The sequence below is a fragment of the Cervus elaphus genome, chromosome 24 (genome assembly GCF_910594005.1).
Source record: "Cervus elaphus chromosome 24, mCerEla1.1, whole genome shotgun sequence".
Classification (NCBI taxonomy): Eukaryota; Metazoa; Chordata; class Mammalia; order Artiodactyla; family Cervidae; genus Cervus; species Cervus elaphus.
In genome coordinates, this window is record NC_057838.1 from 62170317 (window position 1) to 62188763 (window position 18447).

The 18447-nt window shown below is 55.7% G+C and overlaps 2 protein-coding genes across 2 annotated transcripts in view; both read left to right on the forward strand.

Moving 5' to 3' along the window:
• The first annotated feature begins 1474 nt into the window (after positions 1 to 1474).
• On the forward strand, positions 1475 to 14005 carry NCKIPSD (NCK interacting protein with SH3 domain). The gene is made up of 13 exons (XM_043885887.1): positions 1475 to 1755; positions 4304 to 4413; positions 4637 to 4841; positions 5022 to 5112; positions 5258 to 5769; positions 7093 to 7263; positions 7397 to 7483; positions 7573 to 7711; positions 7800 to 7880; positions 8056 to 8184; positions 8300 to 8392; positions 8529 to 8701; positions 13082 to 14005. Exons 1-13 carry the CDS (start codon positions 1585 to 1587, stop codon positions 13283 to 13285), a joined length of 2166 nt encoding a protein of 721 aa, XP_043741822.1. The 5' UTR covers positions 1475 to 1584; the 3' UTR covers positions 13286 to 14005.
• A 3927-nt stretch (positions 14006 to 17932) lies between these two features.
• Positions 17933 to 18447, forward strand: part of CELSR3 (cadherin EGF LAG seven-pass G-type receptor 3) — a 30556-nt gene continuing 30041 nt past the window's right edge. The window contains exon 1 of the mRNA XM_043885882.1: positions 17933 to 17987. The gene's annotated coding sequence lies outside the window, so the exon portion shown is untranslated. The remainder of the gene's footprint in view (positions 17988 to 18447) is intronic.

Here is an 18447-nt window from a genome sequence, read left to right on the forward strand (position 1 = left end):
CAGGTGTGCCTAACCTTGGGTCCGGCTCCTGTGCCACCGGCAGCAGCTGATTGGCCAGACATTGTGATGTCAGGCGTCCTGGAGCCAATCCTGGGACCTTAGGTGGCCACCAGTCTTTTGTCTGTTGGTGGCCATTGGCTCTGTGGTCGAGGTCCCAGGAGGTGGGGGGCTTGACGGGAGGGGGTCTTCTGGGCCGTGTGGTCCTTCTGGCCACACCATCTGCCAGCACTCCTACCTAGCCCTGGAGCCCACTGCAGCTATGCCAGTGCTATCCTTCATGTGGTTCCAGCCTGGGCAGCCCCCAAGAGAGCTGTTTCTGCTGTGTTCTCAGGGTTCCAGGGAGAAGTGTGGCAGGAGATCTTAAACTGTGGACACAGAACTAGAAAGGAGGATCTGGATGTCCAGGCCTAGCAGCCCCACCTCTTGCCTGAACCTCTCAGCCAGCACCTTCTCTCCCAGGTCCGCTATGCCTACATCCACTATATCCAAAATCACCCAACTGCATGCACTGGCTGGGTTATGCCTACCTGCTCCCCGAGTCTGGGCTTCCTGAGAAGAATGTGGCTGGACCAGCTTCTGGACGGGGATGGGAGGTCCCCAGGACGCTGAGTTTAACTAAACCCAGGTCCCCTTGGTTTTTTCCCCGCTGCCTCATAGGACTACAATGACCTCACCAGGTCAGGGCTGACTGGAAGGTGGGCCAAATATTTGGCTCTTAGTGCCACGATACCCCACTCCCCATCCACCAGCCCTTCTACCTGCTCTCAGAAGGAAGCCTCAGAAATAACTGGGAATTGTAAGTCTCCAAAGACAACAGAAGAGAGTGATGTGAAAGTGACTGATAAGGGTGGGAACCTGACCTTATGTTGTGAGGAGGGGAATTGCATCCCAGGCAGAGGAATAGATATGCAAGGACCCACGTTAGAGAGTCAAGAGAGGTTAGTGGCAGAAGAGAAGAGGTGGGGAGCTAGGATGGGAGGACTATGGACAGCAAAACGGCCTGACCTGGTTTTTGGTTCGGCAGCCCACTCTCCACTCTTGCTCCCCGTTGCCCACCGCTGGAGCTTAAAGAAGTGAGGTCAGCATGCTCCGAGACACAGAGACCCGGGTCGCTGTCCTTAATTTAGTAGGTCAGGATCCACTTCCCCAGGGTGGCATAGATGCAAGAGGCTTATCAGCACAGGACGCAGGCTCTGCCTTTGGGCTGCGGGCGGAGCTCTCCGTCGTGAAGTAGGGTGGGCCGCAGTTCTAGGGCTTGAGCCGGTAAAAGGAGTGGAGGGCCGGGCAGGAGCAGCTGGGGCTCTAGGCGGGGTGCCGGGTCAGGGAGTCTGGAGCTTGGAGACGCCCAAGGCCACGGAAAGGGCCGCGCCGCGCCGCGCCGCCCCGCTTGGGGCCGCCAGGGGGCGCTGCGCTCCCGCGCAGGAGCCGACACACTGCCGGGGCGGGACTGCGGCGGGCAGGCGGGCGCGCGCGCGCACGCGCCGTGTGTCACGGGGCAGGGCGAGCGCGGCGAGGAGGTGCCGGCCTGGCGTCCTGGTTCCTCAGCCCCCCGCTGTCTCCCCTGCCCCGGCGCGACTCGGCCTCATGTACCGCGCGCTGTACGCGTTCCGCTCGGCGGAGCCCAACGCGCTGGCGTTCGCCGCGGGCGAGACCTTCCTGGTGCTGGAGCGCAGCAGCGCGCACTGGTGGCTGGCGGCGCGGGCGCGCAGCGGTGAGACCGGCTACGTGCCGCCCGCCTACCTGCGCCGCCTGCAGGTGAGTGTGCCCCTCCCCTGCCCGGCCTCCGCCGCCCCTGGACTGAGCTCCATCACCGCCCGGTCGGGGCCTCCAGCTGACGAGGACTTTGAGAACCTGACCGAGAGACCCCGCGAGGACTGGGACTCTCAGAGCCCGCTCCCCCCACAGAGGACCAGGCCCTTGACAGCCAACTCTTGAGGACTCCAGACGTACCTAAAGCCTAACAGTGGGACCGAGACCCCAGACCCAACATCTGAATCCCCAGCCGAATACAATTTAAGAGTCAGCCCCGAGATTCCAGTACACCAGATTCTGAGCAGTTCCCCAGGTCCCTGAGACCCCTGACTTAATTGGCCCCTCGCCTGGATCACCAGGATCCCAACACTCTTGCCTCCTCTTCCGCAGCTTCCACCCCTGAGACCCCCGGCAACCCTGGCGCTTTCTGTTTCCTTAGCCATCTTCTACGTCTTCACCCTCCCATCCCACCCCCCGCACTTGGACCAGGTAGCGGTGGACACCCCCGTCCCCTAAGTGACACCCCAAGCCCTGAGACCCCAATATCTTTTACTGTCCTGTACTCAGTCAGCCCCTAAGCTCTTCCAAAAACACCTTCGTCAATCTACGCTGCGCCTGGGTTCCCAGCTCCTGCTGACACTCCCTGGCACTTACTCTCCCTCTCCCCTTTCACAAGCCTCAGGCCCTGACTTTTCAGACTTCCTTTCTTGGAAAGTGAGGGAACCTGAGCCCTCCTTGTCCCTAGCCTGGGGTGGGGGGCTACTCCCTTAGCAAGGAAGTGGGACTTCCCCACGGCTTCCCCTGGTGTGGCCATGGCCCCCCTGTTTCCTTTCACTGGAAGTGCAGCCCCAATTCCTGTTTCCCCCAGAATAGCCCTGGTGTGGGGGTTGGGCTGCATTGTCTCCTGCTGGTCTATTCTGATCCCAGGGGGAAGGAGGGCCCAGAGCTGCCAGGCCTGCCCTGTGCCAGACACCCCCGCCCCATCCTAGTCTCTGGCCTGTAGGAAGCATCCTAAGCCGGCCCAGTTCAGGACAGAAATAACAGGATAAATTTGGAGATGTCATCTGTGGCCTTTACCCAAGGGGATGGGCCTGGGGCCCTGGACCCTTGGCCTCCTGGCATCCAGGAGTGTCTGGGTGAGAGTGGGAGCCCCGGACACCAGGGCTGCTGGGTCTGGAAGCGAGCATATCAGATCCAGTCTCTCTGGGGCTGGGGGCTTGTTGGAGGCCTCCAAGGAAAGTCCCCCACTTTCCCCCAGGGCCTGTGAGGCCCCTCCCCTGCCTTGGCTTTTGGGGCTGGGTGTTTGGGGAGGGCAGAGAGGGTACCATCTTCTCTGTCTCTTGGTTTCTTGCTGCATATCTCCCTCCGTCTCAGTCTCCCTGGCTATCTCTGTGTCATTCTGACTCTCCCCTTGTGTGTGTCCACATCCTCCAACTCTCTCCCCTTCTCTGTCTCCGAATCTCAATTTCTTTTTGCGTTGTCTCCCTCTGCTTCTCTCTTTTCCTCTCTCTCTCCCCCTCCCTCTCTGTCTCTCCATCTTTCTTGCTTTCTGTGCATCATCTGCCGTTCTCTCTCTGTCCCCTTTTCTGTCTGCTATCTCCTGCACTCTGACACGCCCCCTGTTATCTGGGGGTCTCTGCTGACCTCTGAGTCCATCTGTCTGTCCCCATCTGAGAAGCCTCTCCAACCCACTCTGGTGTGATCCCACCTTAGTTCTGAGGTTCCTCTGCCTGATGGACCATGGGTGCCAAGGGCAAGGGAGGGGTGGGAGTGACTGGTCCTGCAGTTGCCAGCCCCCTACTCCCCCCACCCCATGCTAGCCAGGCTGGGTCGAGGAGACCCCTGAGTTGCTGTGGATGGTAACACAAAATCTGGGGCAGGGGCCAGGTTCTGCGCTCATGTCTGTCTTCTGCACAAACCCAGAACTGCTGTTTCCCAGCACAGCTCTGGAGGATTCCTTTCTCACAGCTAGAAGGGATGAGGGCTGGCAACACGGGTGTAGAGAGGAGATCCGTTTGGCCTGTCCTCAGCTACCAGGGCCTGCAGAGGGCTCTCTGAGGACGGGGCTGTCCTGGAGTGTGGCCTTGGTTTTGTGACGGGTCAGCAAGATCCAGAGGGATTTGTTCAGAGCTCCAGACCCTAGAGGCTCCCTGCTTGGCATCTAAGCCTGGGATCTGAGCCAAGCCTGGCGACAGACTTAAGTGTGCACTCCTGGCCTCAAACTGGGGGTCTGTGGGCTGTGTTTTTGCTTCAGAGCCCAGACTTTCAGAGATGACTTGGCCGAGAGACTTGCCATAGGTAAAATCCCGAGCGGGGGCCCGATATATAAAGCAGCAGCCTGGGCCCCTCTCTGTGGCCCAGCTTCCCGAGTGACGCAGTTTGAGAACCCTGATTGATGTTCTATTTCATCTTGCTATGTTGGCCTCTAGCATTCCAGGCTTTGAGAGCAGTTGTGGTCCTCTGTCTGCGCCAGGCTCCCTCCAGGGCTGGCTCTGGCCTTCGTACCCTCACCTGGCCCCCAGGGCTAAGAGCCCACTCCTGCCCCCCACAGGGCCTGGAGCAGGATGTCCTCCAAGCCATTGACCGGGCCATTGAGGCTGTGCACAACGCCGCCATGCGGGATGGTGGCAAATACAGCCTGGAGCAGCGCGGGATCCTCCAGTGAGTGTGTGTGTGTGTTGGGGGGACCTCCCAGTGAGCCCCAGAAGACGGGGTCCTTCAGGGACTCTAGAGGGCAGGGTTGGTAGTGCAGAGGCGGGTGGGGCATGAGGGTGATGGGAGGTGGGGGCCCTGGGCTAGGGTGGGCAGTGTCCCTCAGGGAGCACGGGTGGACTTGGGGAGTTGTAAGGTGACTCCCCCAGTAACCTCCCTGTCCCTGCCTCAGGAAGCTGATCCACCACCGGAAAGAGACCCTGTCCCGCAGAGGCCCCTCCGCCCCCAGCCCTGCAGCTATGACCTCGTCCACCAGTGACCACCATCTGGACGCCGCCGCCACCAGGCAGCCCAATGGCATGTGTCGAGCTGGGTTCGAGCGGCAGCACAGCCTGCCCAGTTCTGAGTATCTCGGGGCGGACGGAGGCCTCTACCAGGTACATGGTGAGAGCAGCCTGGGCAATGGAAGTGGGGGGAGCGCTTAAGGCTTTGTCCCGAGGCTCCAAGCGTCCACCCTGGTCAGTGATGCCGCCTGGACCCTTGGTCCTGCCCCTGCCGAGCTCAGGCCGCACCCCAGATGGAAGTCTGTGCCCTCAGATCCCACTTCTTCCTCCCAGATCCCGCCACAGCCTCGCCGAGCAGCGCCCACCACGCCACCCCCGCCCGTGAAGCGCCGAGACCGCGACGCCCTGGTAGTCTCCGGGAGTGGTGAGAAGGCGGGGACGGGGAGTTGGGGGCACCCTGTGCTTAGAATGGTTGCTCTGCCTATGTCAGAAAACTGGGGGCTCTGGGGTTGGGGGGATAGGGGTCCCCAGGGGGCTGCCCCAGCACAGCGTCCCCTCTCTGCCCACAGGCGGCCGCAACACCACGCCCTCCGGGGGCAGTTCTGTGTCCAGCGGCGGCTCCGTCAGCAGCACCTCCCTTGACACGCTCTATACCGGCTCCAGCTCATCTGAGCCGGGCCCCAGCTGCTCACCCACGCCCCCGCCTGTGCCCCGCCGAGGCGTGCTTACTGCTGTGTCCCAGGCTCAGCCCCTTCCCTGCAAGGTGCCAAACCCAGAGCCCCCTACGGAGGAGGAGGAGGAGGCGGCAGCAGCAGTGGAGACAGCCCCAGCCCCGGCTCCTGATGAGCTGGAGGCCCTGGGGGCGCTGAGCCTGGGGGCCACAGAGGAGAAGGCGGCAGCTGAGCCGGCCGTGCCCAGGACCATCGGCGCAGAGCTGATGGAGCTCGTGCGGAGGAACACCGGCCTGAGCCACGAGCTCTGCCGCGTGGCCATTGGTGTCGTGGTGGGCCACATCCAGGCCTCCGTGCCGGCCAGCTCGCCTGTCATGGAGCAGGTCCTCCTCTCGCTGGTGGAGGGCAAGGTGAGGGTGGGCCAGGGCCAGGGCCAGGGGCCGCCCCGCCACCCCTGCCCCTTCCCCGCCCGCACATGTATCCAGCCTTTACCTGACAGGGATTTGTTGAGCTAGAGCTCTCGGCTTCCTTGTGCTGGGTGTTGGGGACTCTTGGGGACAACCCGTGAAGGAGAAAGGGAGGAAGCCTCTGCAGGCAGAGGCTCAGCCTGGATGAGGGCCATGAGGCAGCACCCCGTGCTCAGCTCACAGGAGGGATTGGAACGAGGCCAGCATGGCTAGAACACCGCAAGGGAGGGAGGGAGGGAGCAAGAGGTGTGGTTGGAAGTGAGACCTCGGGCAGGGGACAGAGGAGACAGCTGTGGGTGGCCAGAGGTTCTCGGGCTGCGGGGAAGGAATGGACAGAGGACCTGAAAGAGGGCAGCGCCACGCTGGCCTTGGCGGTGGAGAGCACTGGTTGCTTCGAGAGCTATGATGTAGGCCTGAGTGCTGACTCAGGGCGGAGGGTGGGCATCGTGGGATGGGTGGCATCCTTTGCCAAGGTGGGGCCACTGATCAGGGAGCAGGTTTGGGGGCCAGATGGGCCGGAAGTGCCTTCTTCCTTGGGAGCTGCAGTTCCGGTTCGGGGTGTGGGGAGCAGGGAGGCCACGGGCTTGCCTGTGCAGGAGCAGTGGCCAGCAGGGTCAAGAGGAACACGGGAGGCGGGTTAACAGGCCTGTCCCACTTTGTGTAGAATCAGAGGGTAGATTCTGAGTCACTTGCAGGCAGTGAGAAGTCCGTGGCCTTCCTCCTCATGGAGGATGTTTTTCCAGGCCTGGGACAGGAAGCAGGTTGTTGGAAAATTCCCCCCAGACGTGTCTCATGCAGACTCCTGTCTCAGGAGGTTATTAAGACTCAGGAGCCCGGAAATTCCTTGCAGTCAGTCCAGTGGTTAGGACTCTGTGCTCTCACTGCCAAGGGTTCAATCCCTGGTCAGGAAAATAAGATCTGATAAGCTGCTCGTTTATTGGGGGGGCGGGGGGCGGGGGGGGAGACTTGGAGGCAGTGGAATTCCTTGGATTGGGTGTGTAGAATAGGGCTGGTGCCCTTGGGGGCCTCATTGTTGAGGGATGGACCGTGGGAAGTTGATGGGGAGCAGCGGGGAGGAGGGAAGAGAACTGGGGGCTGGTCCCCTCACCGGTCCTGGGAGGACGCTGGCTCCAGGCAGCCCTTGTAGGTGAGGCCCGGGGCCCCTGGTCTGACACAGGCCAGGAGGGTTGAGCCCCAGGCCTTGAGGGCCTCCTGGAGATGGTGTGGGGCAGATATGCTGAGCCCCGCCTTGCCTTCTGTCCACAGGACCTGAGCACCGCCCTGCCCTCAGGGCAGGTCTGCCATGACCAGCAGCGGCTGGAGGTGATCTTTGCAGACTTGGCCCGGCGGAAGGACGATGCCCAGCAGCGCAGCTGGGCCCTGTATGAGGACGAGGGCGTCATCCGCTGCTACCTGGAGGAGCTGCTGCACATTCTGGTGCGGGCTGGGGGCCCCAGGGGTCCCCACCCCTCCCCCGTGCTCGGGAGTCTCCCCTACTGGTCCTCGGCACGCTCACGGGCAGCCACGCACACTGAGCGACCCCTTCACACCTCTTCCTCCCCGCCCGCAGACGGACGCAGACCCTGAAGTTTGCAAGAAAATGTGCAAGCGGAACGAGTTCGAGTCTGTCCTGGCCTTGGTGGCCTACTACCAAATGGTGTGTGTGTGAGAGCAGGGGGGAGGGCATGGAGGGAGCCAGGCGGAGGTGGGGCGTCGGGCACTGAGCGCACAGGGGTCCCCTGCCAGGAGCACCGGGTGTCGCTGCGGCTGTTGCTCCTCAAGTGCTTCGGCGCCATGTGCAGCCTGGACGCGGCCATCATCTCCACGCTCGTGTCGTCCGTGCTGCCCGTGGAGCTGGCGCGGGACATGCAGACAGACACGCAGGGTGAGCGAGCGAGGGGCAGCTCCCTGCCCCCTGGGGGGGGTTCCCGCCACCTGTAGGGGCTCTGACCGCCTGCTCTGCACCCCTGCAGACCATCAGAAACTCTGTTACTCCGCCCTCATCCTGGCCATGGTCTTCTCCATGGGCGAGGCAGTGCCCTACGCACACTACGGTAAGAAGGCAGGACGCGGCCCAGCTGACTGCAGGGAGCCCGCAGCCAGCTGAGGGCTGGGGACCCCCTGACCGGGGTCTCATAGAGCGTCCCCAGGGCTCACGGGAACCCAGGGAGGCTGGGCGGGGTGGGCGGTGGGGCTGGGCTGCAGACCTCGGTGTGCCCCTCTGCCTAGAGCACCTGGGCACACCCTTCGCCCAGTTCCTGCTGAGCATCGTTGAGGACGGGCTGCCCTTGGACACCACGGAGCAGCTGCCGGATCTCTGTGTGAATCTACTTCTGGCCCTCAACCTGCACCTGCCAGGTGAGGGCGGGGCCTGCCTGGGTGGGGGGTGGTGGCTGCCTGGTGCTGCGAGGGTGGAGGAGGGCCCGCCAGGCTCAGCACCGCTGCCCTCATGCACACCTGTGTCCTTCCTCAGTCCCAGACCAGAACATGATCATGGCCGCCCTGAGCAAACACGCCAACGTCAAGATCTTCTCCGAGAAGCTGCTGTTGCTCCTGAACCGAGGGGGTGAGCGCCCCGGCATCTGTGTGGGGCCACTTGGATGTCCTGTGACTCCCCCCCACGCCGTGATGCCCATCACTCCCCTGGAGTGACATTGGCCCTCCCCGGAGGACCGCCCTGACCCTTCTTCCCCACCTTCTAGATGACCCCGTGCGCATCTTCAAGCACGAGCCGCAGCCGCCGCACTCCATCCTCAAGTTTCTGCAGGACGTGTTCGCCAGCCCCGCCACGGCCGCCATCTTCTACCACACGGACATGATGGCGCTCATCGACATCACCGTGCGGCACATCGCGGACCTGTCGCCCGGAGACAAGGTGCCTGGACGCGGCCGCAGCGGGGTGGAAGCTGTCACACCCTGGGGGGGACCTGAGACTAGGGTGAGGGCCACCACTGCAGCCAGTAAGTCGGGGAGGCCGCTCATCCAAGACAGGTGTGCCGAGACCCAAGGGAGCCCGCCGTGTGGTGAACCGGGGACGCGCTGTCTGGAGACAGCGGGAGTGGCGGGAGGTGAGAACAGCAAGTGGAGTTTACACGAAGCCTTGGGGGCTGCGGCAGGAGGTGGTCACCTTGTAGGGGAAGTGACCTGATTACCACCCTGAATGAAACAGAGGCTGAGAGCACAGCGGAAGCGGAGGCCGGTGCGGAGGCGGCCACCGCCCTCCAGGTGGCACAGGTGGCGTGGGAGGGGAGGTCAGGCCTGGGTGTGTTGGAGGTGGGTTGGCAGGACTCGCTGCTCAATTGGTCTGGACCGGCCTGGTGGAGGAAGTGCTGATCCCTCAGGTGGGGAAGACCTTATGAACAGAGCTGTGTTTTGATGTGTCGAGATTGAGAAGGTACCTGCTGGACATCCAGGTACAGAGGACGCCAGCGAGGCACTGGGATGTGAGTGGTGACAGGAAAGAGACACTTGGGAGTGCGCTGTGCATGCATGTGCCGGGAAGCCTGTGACAGTGCAGGCACCTCGGGTGTGGGATGCACGGGTCAGAGGAAAGCTTAGGCTTCAGTCGGGGCACACAGGAGACACTCCGGAGGAAAAACCGGGAGAGCAGGAGCCCAGAGACTTGTGTGTGAAAGAGGAGGGGATGAGCTGTTGCCACAGTGAGGAGCCTGAGTGAGACGAGGCCTGAAAAGGAGCCACAGGACTTGCCACATGGAGGTCAGGCGTGACTGACCAGCAGTGTCAGTGGATTGGAGGGAAGAGAGTCCAAGTGGGAAGTTGAAGAGAAGATTTGACGTTGGACGGGAGTGGAAAGAGGGGGAAGGTGGGAGCATTGAATGGAAACAACTTTCGTGTGTTTTTATGTGAACTGGAACTTGTTACTCAGTCAAATCCAATTCTTTGTGACCCCATGGACTGTAGCACGCCACTAGGCATCCCTGTCCTTCACTATCTCCCAGAGGTTGCTTAGGCTCATGTCCATTGAGTTGGTGATGCCATCCAACCATCTCATTCTGTCACTCCCTTCTCCTCCTGCCCTCAATCTTTCTCAGTATCAAGGTCTTTTCCAGTGAGTCAGCTCTTTGCATCAGGTGGCCAAAGGATTGGAGCTTCTGCTTCAGCATTAGTCCTTCCAATGAATATTTGGGACTGATTTCCTTTAGGATTGACTGGTTTGATCTTGTTACTGTCCGAGGGACTCTCAAGAGTCTTCTCCAACACCATAGTTCAAAAGCATCAATGCTTCGGCACTCAGCGTTCTTTATGGTTTTTCTTTATGGAAAAACCAGAGCTTTGACTCTATGGACCTTTGTTGGCAAAGTGATGTTTCTGCTTTTTAACCCACTGTCTAGGTTTGTCACAGCTTTGCTTCCAAAAAGCAAGAGTCATTTAATTTCATGACTTCCTCAGTGATTTTGGAGCTCAAGAAAATAAAATCTATCATTATTTCCACTTTTTCCCCTTCTATTTGCCATGAAGTGATGGGACCAGATGCCATGATCTTAGTTTTTTGAATGTAGAGTTTTAAGTCAGCTTTTTCACTCTCCTCTTTCACCCTCATCAAGAGTCTCTTTAGTTCCTCTTCACTTTCTGCCATTAGAGTGATATCATCTGCATATCTGACGTTGTTGATATTTCTCCTGGCAATCTTGATTCCAGCTTGTGATTCATCCAGCCTGGCATTTTGCATGATGTGCCCTACATAGAAGTTAAATAAACAGGGTGACAATATACAGTCTTGTCGTACTCCTTTCCCAGTTTGAAACTAGTCTGTTGTTCCATGTCTGGTTCTGGCTATTGCCTCTTGACTCACATACAGGTTTCTCAAGAGACAGGTCAGGTGGTCTGATATTCCCATCTCTTTAAGAGTTTTCCAGTTTGTGTGATCCACACAGTCTAAGACTTTAACATAGTCAATGAAGCAGAAGTAGATGTTTTTCCGGAATTCCCTTGCTTTCTTTATGATTCATCGAATGTTGGCAATTTGATCTCTCATCCCTCTCTTTTCTAAACCCAGTTTGTACATATGGAAGTTCTCAGTTCATGTACTGCTGAAGCCTAGCTTGAGGGATTTTGAGCATTACCTTGCTAGCATGTGAAATGAGTGCAGTTGTGCAGTAGTTTGAACATTCTTTGGGATTGGAATGAAAACTGACCTTTTCCAGTCCTGTAGCCACTGCTTAGTTTTCCAAATTTGCTGACATATTGAGTGCAGCACCTTGAATCACCTTTTAGGATTTTAAATAGCTCGGTTGGAATCCCATCACCTCCACCAACTTTGTTCATAGTAATGCTTCCTAAGTCTCTCTTGACTTCACACTCTAGGATGTCTGGCTCTAGGTGAGTGAACACACCAATCATGGCTATCCAGGTCATTACGTTCTTTTTTTGTATAGTCCTGTGTATTCTTGCCACCTCTTCTTAATCTCTTTTGCTTCTGTTCTGTTTATGTGAAGGGGAGCAGGAAAAAGTGGGGGATCACTGGAGGGAGACATGGGATCAAGGGAAGGTTTTTTTTTGTAAGTTTATTTATGTATTTTATTTTTGACTGTGCTAAGCCTTGGTTGCTGCACAGGCTTTCTGTAGTTGCAATGTGCAGTCTTCTCATTGCAGTGGCTTCTCTTGTTGCAGAGCACGGACTCTAGGCATGGGGGCTCAGTAGTTGCAGTTCCCGGGCTCTAGAGCACAGGCTCCATAGTTGTGGTGCTTGGGCTTCGTTGCTCTGAGGCATGTGGGATCTTCCTGGACCAGGGATCAAACTCGTGTCTCCAGCATTGGCAGGCAGATTCCCAACCACTAGACCACCAACTCCAAGAGAAAGTCTTTTAAAGGTGGGAGATGCTGGTGGATGTCTAAGCCAGAGGGACTGATCCAGCAAGCCGACTATGAAGAGGCTGAGGTGTTGGGAGAGTCAGCCACTGTGGGAGTTAGGCGGCTGCTGAGGGCTCAGGCCCCCATAGAAGGATGGCCCTTGGCAGGAGCCGGGCAGTCCATTCAGTAGGGGACAGTAGTTGAGGTGAGGGTGCCGGGGGAAGACCAGGAGTTTCTGGAAGTGTGCTTGTTTTCTCCAGGAAGCACACGGCCAGCTGGTCAGGGACTTTAGATTTGGAAAATGCATAGAAGGTGGGCAGTGGTCCTTTAAGGAGCGGTAGACATGGTGGAGAAGAGTGGCAGCGGCCCTGGGGCAGCGTGGTTTGTGATGGGGAATGGTGTTCCGGCTTGCGCACGGCTCCGTGATGGTCTGCTGCTTAGCTGTTCATACTAAAATTTGATGGGCAGGTGCTTTTTGGCCTGACCAAGGTTGGGAGTTATCAGGGTGATACTGCCTAAGAAAGGTTTGGGTATTGACTCCTCTAAGCAGAGGCGGAGACCTGAGAGATGGTAAGGGGGCAGATGGAGAAGTAGTACTGGGGCCAGGTCAGCGGGTCAGGGTCTAGTGAGGATAAGGAGCAGCTGGGGTGTCACACTGGAGGGGCTGTTAGAGCCGTTAAAGCCAGAGGTGCTGGGAGGGTGGGTTGGGAGGGAGGGTTGGAGGTGGATTCAGGGCAGGTAGAAGGTGAGACACCAGGTCTCAGGGATGGCTTGGGTTTGGGATGTGGGGAGAAAGGACTCCGAAAGGACACTTGTAGTTTTGACTCGAGCATTTGAATAGACAGCAGTGCTCTTTATTAAGATAATACAGGAAAAGCCTTCAGCTTTGGGCAGATGGGGATGATCGTGAGTTTGATGGTAGACATAGGAGTTTGAGTTCTCTCTGAGATAAGCAGGGCATGACCAGTGGGCAGCTGAAAATTCTCACCTGCAGCTCCTGGAGAGTCTAGGAAAGAGGTCTGAGTGTGGATCACTGTTTGAAGCTGTGGGTGTGAGTGAGATCTCCCAGGGTGAGAGGAGAGAGGCAAAGGGCCTCCAATAGACAGACAGCAGCCCCACAAGGGCCCAGCATTAGAGATGAGTAGGGGCTCACTGCTTCCTCCTGCCTCCTGCCTCTCTGAGCCAGGACTTCCTGGGCCAGCCACGTTCTGGGACTGTGTGTGGACTGAGATGATTCACTTATTTACTCACTCAGTGACTATCGAAGGCCAGCTCGGTGCCAGGTTACAGGCTAGGTGCTGGGGTGCACCCTGATCTTCAGTGGTGTCAGGCGGTCACGTCCATGTGGCCGCCAGAAGGCAGCAGTGGCCTGTCTGTCCCTGTCTGCTGGCAGTGGCACATGGTGCCTCCCTGGGATCCCTGAGCTTGCCTGCTCTCCCCACAGCTGCGCATGGAGTACCTCTCCCTGATGCATGCCGTGGTCCGCTCCACACCCTACCTGCAGCACCGCCACCGGCTCCCTGACCTGCAGGCCACGCTGCGACGCATCCTGACCGAGGAGGAAGCCTCGCCCCAGTGCCAGATGGACCGCATGATCGTCCAGGAGATGTGCAAGGAGTTCCCAGTGCTGGGCGAGGCTCCCAGCTAGCACCTTCCTCTCCTCCCTTCCCTGCAGCCCTGGGCAGGGTGCAGGGGACTCAGAGGCTTGGCCCTGAGAATGTTTTGCACAGACAGTGTGAGGGGAGGTGATGGTAGAAGGGACCTGAGCGGGGCCCCCCCACCTGACATAGAGGTAATGCCAGGGGCCAAGCACAGAATTGGGGACCACACACCGGGAGCTCTGCTGGGGCACGGGGAGCGTGTGAACTGAAGCCCCTCCATCTCCCGGTAGGCTGCCTCTTCAGCATGCCCCCACCCCCGCCCTTACACACACAGAGTCCTGCTGCTGCTCCAGGCTGGGCCCGAGCCCTCAGCCCCCGCGCCCACCTGGTCTGTGTCCCGGGCTTCGGCACGCCGTGTCCCTGGGGTGAGGGGGGCATCGTCCGCCAGCTCTGTTCTTTGCCTTAGCTTCGCAGTGAGTGCCGTTTGTGTGCTCTGCCCACCCCCAAACCCCGCCCCGTGGGGGCGGTCGCTGCCCCTCACTCCGACCCCCAGAGGTCTCGGCCAAGCTGCTGCTTTGAGAGCAGAATCTTAGAGACAGGCCATCCCTCCTGGAGCCTCACAGAACGGGGTGGGGTGGCAGGGATGGCACTGATAAAAGCCAATGACAGGATCTATTTTCTCTGGAAAAACGTAGACTGAGAAGCCATGTGTATTTTCCTATGTGCTGCAGCTCACCTTTGGAAATAAATCACAAGGCACCTGGAAACAGGCCTCCCTGTATGATGCTGAGGGGTGGTGGGAGAGGGTGGGCAGGGGTGCGGGAACCTCAGGACCTCATCAGTAGCTTGCCCTGCCCTCTCCAGCCTCCAGGTGGTCTGTCAGGACCTGAGGACCACCTGTCAGGTGGTCCCTGACAGGCCCCTCCATCGAGGTCCCTCGAGTTCCCACGTCTTCCCTGGGTTCCCACTTCTCCTGGGCCACGGCCACAGCCACCAGGAGCCCCGTGGTCCATCTGCAGGTGACTTCCTCTCCAGACTTCACTTATATCTCTCTTTGCCTTGAATACCATGTCTCTCTCCCCCATTAAAACCCCTATAATCCTTTATAGCTATTCTGAAATGAAGCATTTCCCCCCAGCCCCCAGCCCCGGCCTCCCTGAACTCCTCGGCCTGCCCAGCTATTTCCCTTCCTCATTTGTCTTCCACTGGATCCAGCAAGATCCCCTCATCTTGCAGCCTTAGCAGGGATTTGGTAATTACGGTAGGACCAAAAAAGTATGTCAATGAATATGGGGTTAGATGCACACTACTGTCTGAGGGGAATCAGAGGCCAGCGTTGGGCAAAAACTTCTTCCTTGAGTTAACAAGGAAGTTAACAAGGTATTAACACCTTGCTGCTGAGTTAACAAGGGCTTGTCGCTGTAAGTCGGGGAGGAGAGTCAGGACCCACAGGCAGACCCCAGACAGCAGTGGTTTCCAACAGTTCCCTTCATTTTGTTACTCAAGATGATTCTCATCGGTTTCCACACTTTGAAAATCAGATACTGTGACTTCTGGCCACGACTTTTCCTTTCTTAATGGGATGCTGAAGGCAAGGGGCTGTTACTCTCCAAGTAGAGCGTAATGCAGCAAAAGCCAGTCTGTGGGGTGGGGGTCCCAGGAAAATAGGTCCATGGGTGCAAAGCACAGGAAGACAAGGAGACGTCCTTCCTGAACTGTTGACTCTTCTAGAAGGTTAAGTGCGCAGGTTCACCTGGACCCGCGGAGGAGCTGACACAGTGGCCGGCAGGAAAGCTCCATGTGGTACAGCACAGTCACCTCATCCTGGAGGCCTCTGCCTCCCTTTCCCAGCCAGAATCAACACCGCTGACTTCCAGGTACAACTCCTTTCTCATTGGAGAGCTGAAGGCAGAACCCCACGGTTCTGAGAGAGTGTAATTCAGGGGTGAGCACAGGCCCTCAGGAAGCTGGGTCAGGGCCATTCAGTGGCCTCTGCGCCTTGCTCTTTTCACGCCCAGGCTGCACACACTGACCCCGTGCTGGCCCCCGTGAGGAGCAAAGCGAGCCCTGTGGTGGGAGGGTCAGAGCCCCTGCCCGCTTCTGCGTGACTGTCCAAGGGGTCCTTGCACGTATTCATCAGGGGGGCTTGAGCCCCAGCTGAAAAAGAAATGCCGGCTCCAGGCAGCAAACGGGCCAGGACTCCAGGACCCCTCAACAAACACCTTCATGGTGGTCTCACCGCACAAAATTACAACCACCAGGGAAAATGGCCAGAGAATTCCTCAGGGAAGGAAGTGTCTGGGAGAAGAGCTCTGCCTGCTTGATGGTAGACGTGGATGTGGTTAGGCAGGGGAAAGGGCAGAAAAGGAGAACCAAGCCACTCAAGGAAAGAGGGGTGTTTGGGTGGGGCTGAGGAAAATTCACAACTTTGAGGGGCCGTGCGGGCTGGGGGTTTGGGCCAGTCTCTAAGGCTGGAAGTGGGTCCCTACAGGTGCGGCACACGTCTGTGTGACATGATTGAGGACAACAGGCTACAAGTGCATAAGGCAACTCCAGGGTAAGGGGGTCAGGTGCAGACCATCTGCCCGCTCAGCCCCCAAAAGATACAGACTGAGGCTCCAAGTCCGTGAGGACAACCTTTTCTTTTTTTTCCTGTTTAATGGAAGAACATACTGTGGAAACTGCCGTCCTCAAATATGAATTAGGACAAGATGCTAATCTCGTCACCACCCAGTGTCACCAGCTCCCAAAGCCCACCGTGCAGCCCCCTTAGTCATCAGCTCCTCCCTTCTCCCCAGACCTCCTCCCTAGAGGTAATTCCTCAGGAGCTTTGCCTGTTTTCCAGCTCCACATAAACGGAATCATGGAAGCACTGGCTTCACTCACCATCAAGTCTCACAGTCTGCCCGTGTCATAGTATGTGGTTGCAGTTTGTTCATTCCTAGTGTCGTGTGCAGTGCACCCTCATTTATTTATCCACGTTGACAATCTCAGTTGTTTCCAGTTTTTGTCTATGACAAATCATGCTGTCAGGAGCACTGTTGTACTCATCTTTTGGTTGCTCATATGCATTATATTGGGGGGGTGTATATTCTCAAGAGTGGAACTGCAGTGAAAATGCCAAATAGCTTTCCTGAGTAGTTGTACCAATGTATGCTCCTCCACTAGTGTCTGAGTGCCAGCTCCTCTGTACCTTTCCCCAAACCTGGTATTGTCAGTCATTTTTATTTTAGTCATTCTGGTGGAGTATAGTAGTACTTACTTTCACATTTGCATTTCCCTGATGACTAAAGAGGCTGAGCATTTTTTCATCAGTTTACTGGCTATTTGAATCTTCTCTTGTGAAGCACCTCTTCATATCTCTTGCCCATTCATTGACCAGGATGTATATCTTTTATTGGTTTATAGTATGTATTCAGGATATGAGTCCTTGGATTGTATATCTTAACCTATCTTCTCCCATTCTTAACGTCTTTGGTTGAAAGAAGTTCTTAATTGTAATGTAATCCAATTTTTCAGTATTTTCCTTTATGGTTAGTCCATTTTGTCTCCTCTTAAAAAATACTTGCTTAAATGTCACGAACTTTTATGCATCTTCTAAAAGATGTATTGTCTTTGCTTTCACATTCAGATGTCAGATCTATCTAGAATTGATTATGTGGGTAGTATGAAATAGGGGGTCTCATTTTTGTCTACATGGATATCCAATTGATGCGGCATCATTTATTGGAAAGCCCATCCTTTCCTTGTGTGGGCTTTTAAGAGCCACTCTTGTAAACATTCAAGTCTGCACGTTCCTTTAGGCCGCTCTCTGGATTTTGTTCCGTTTGTCTGTCTGTTCCTGTACCAGCACCACACAGTCTTGGTTTTGTCGCTGTAGCTTTCCTGATCTCTAGTAGAGGAAGTTGTTCTCCTTCTTGGGTTTCCTTTGGACTGTCTTGGGTGTTCTTGGCCCTCATACATTTTAGAATCCAGTTTGTCAGTTTACACACACATGTACACTACACAGTCTTTACTGGGGTTTCTGAGTTGCATTGAATCCATATATCATTTGGGGAGAATTAGCATCCGCACAATACAGGTATGCCACATTTTATTGCATTTCACCAACACTGCATCTTTTACAACAAATTGACAGGTTTTGAATGTTTGTGGCAAACCTTCACTAGATAACAGACAATAGAATGTCTATTGTTACCAGTCTTCCGACAGCATTTTCTTACTTCATGTCTCTGTGTCACATTTTGGTAATTCTCATAATATTTCAAACTTTTATCATCATCATTATATGTGTTATGCTGATCTGTGGTCAATGATCTCTGATGTTACTTATTTTTGGCTGTACCAGGAAGCACATGGGGTCTTAGATCCCCAACCAGGGATCAGACTTGGCCCTCTGCAGTGGAAGTGTAGGGTCCTAACCACTGGAGTGCCAGGGAATTGCTTGATGTTACTTTTATTTTTATTTATTTATTTATTTTTATGTTACTTTTAAAAAGATGATGTTTAGGCCCACCCAAGGATGCCAAAAAAAAAAAAAAAATTGATTATGATTCACTGAAGGCTCAGAGGATGGTTAGCATTTTTTAGCAATAAGTTGTTTGTTTTTTTTTCTCTTTTTCGGCCATTTGTCATGAAGGATCTTAGTTCCCTGAGCAGGGATCAAACCTGTGCCTCCTGCAGTGAAAGGTGGAGTCTTAACCACTGGACCAACAGGGAAGTCCCAGCAATAAGGTATTTTTAAGTAAGGTATATACATTTTTTTTAGACATAGTACTGTTGCACATTTAACAGACTGTAGTCTAAACACAAATTTTATATTCCCTGGGAAACCAAAACATTTGTATGATTCACTTTACTGTGATACTTGCTTTATTGCAAATATTGCGGTGGTCTGTAAGCAAACCCACAGTATCTCTGAGGTATGCCTGTATTAAACCTTCCAATCTTTGAACATAGTTTTGCACTCCATTTATGTCTTTTATGTTTCTATTTTTTCTTTTAAGTGTTTACTGAGATATAATTGACAATATAGTTTAAGGTATACAACATGATTTGACTTACATAAATCATGAAATGATTATGATAGTGTTCAATGTCAATATGTTCTATGGTATGTGTGAAGAGTCATTGCACATACTGCATTATATTTATCCCTGGCATTTTATGTTGCATGATGCTACTATAAATTGCATTATGAAAAAAAAAG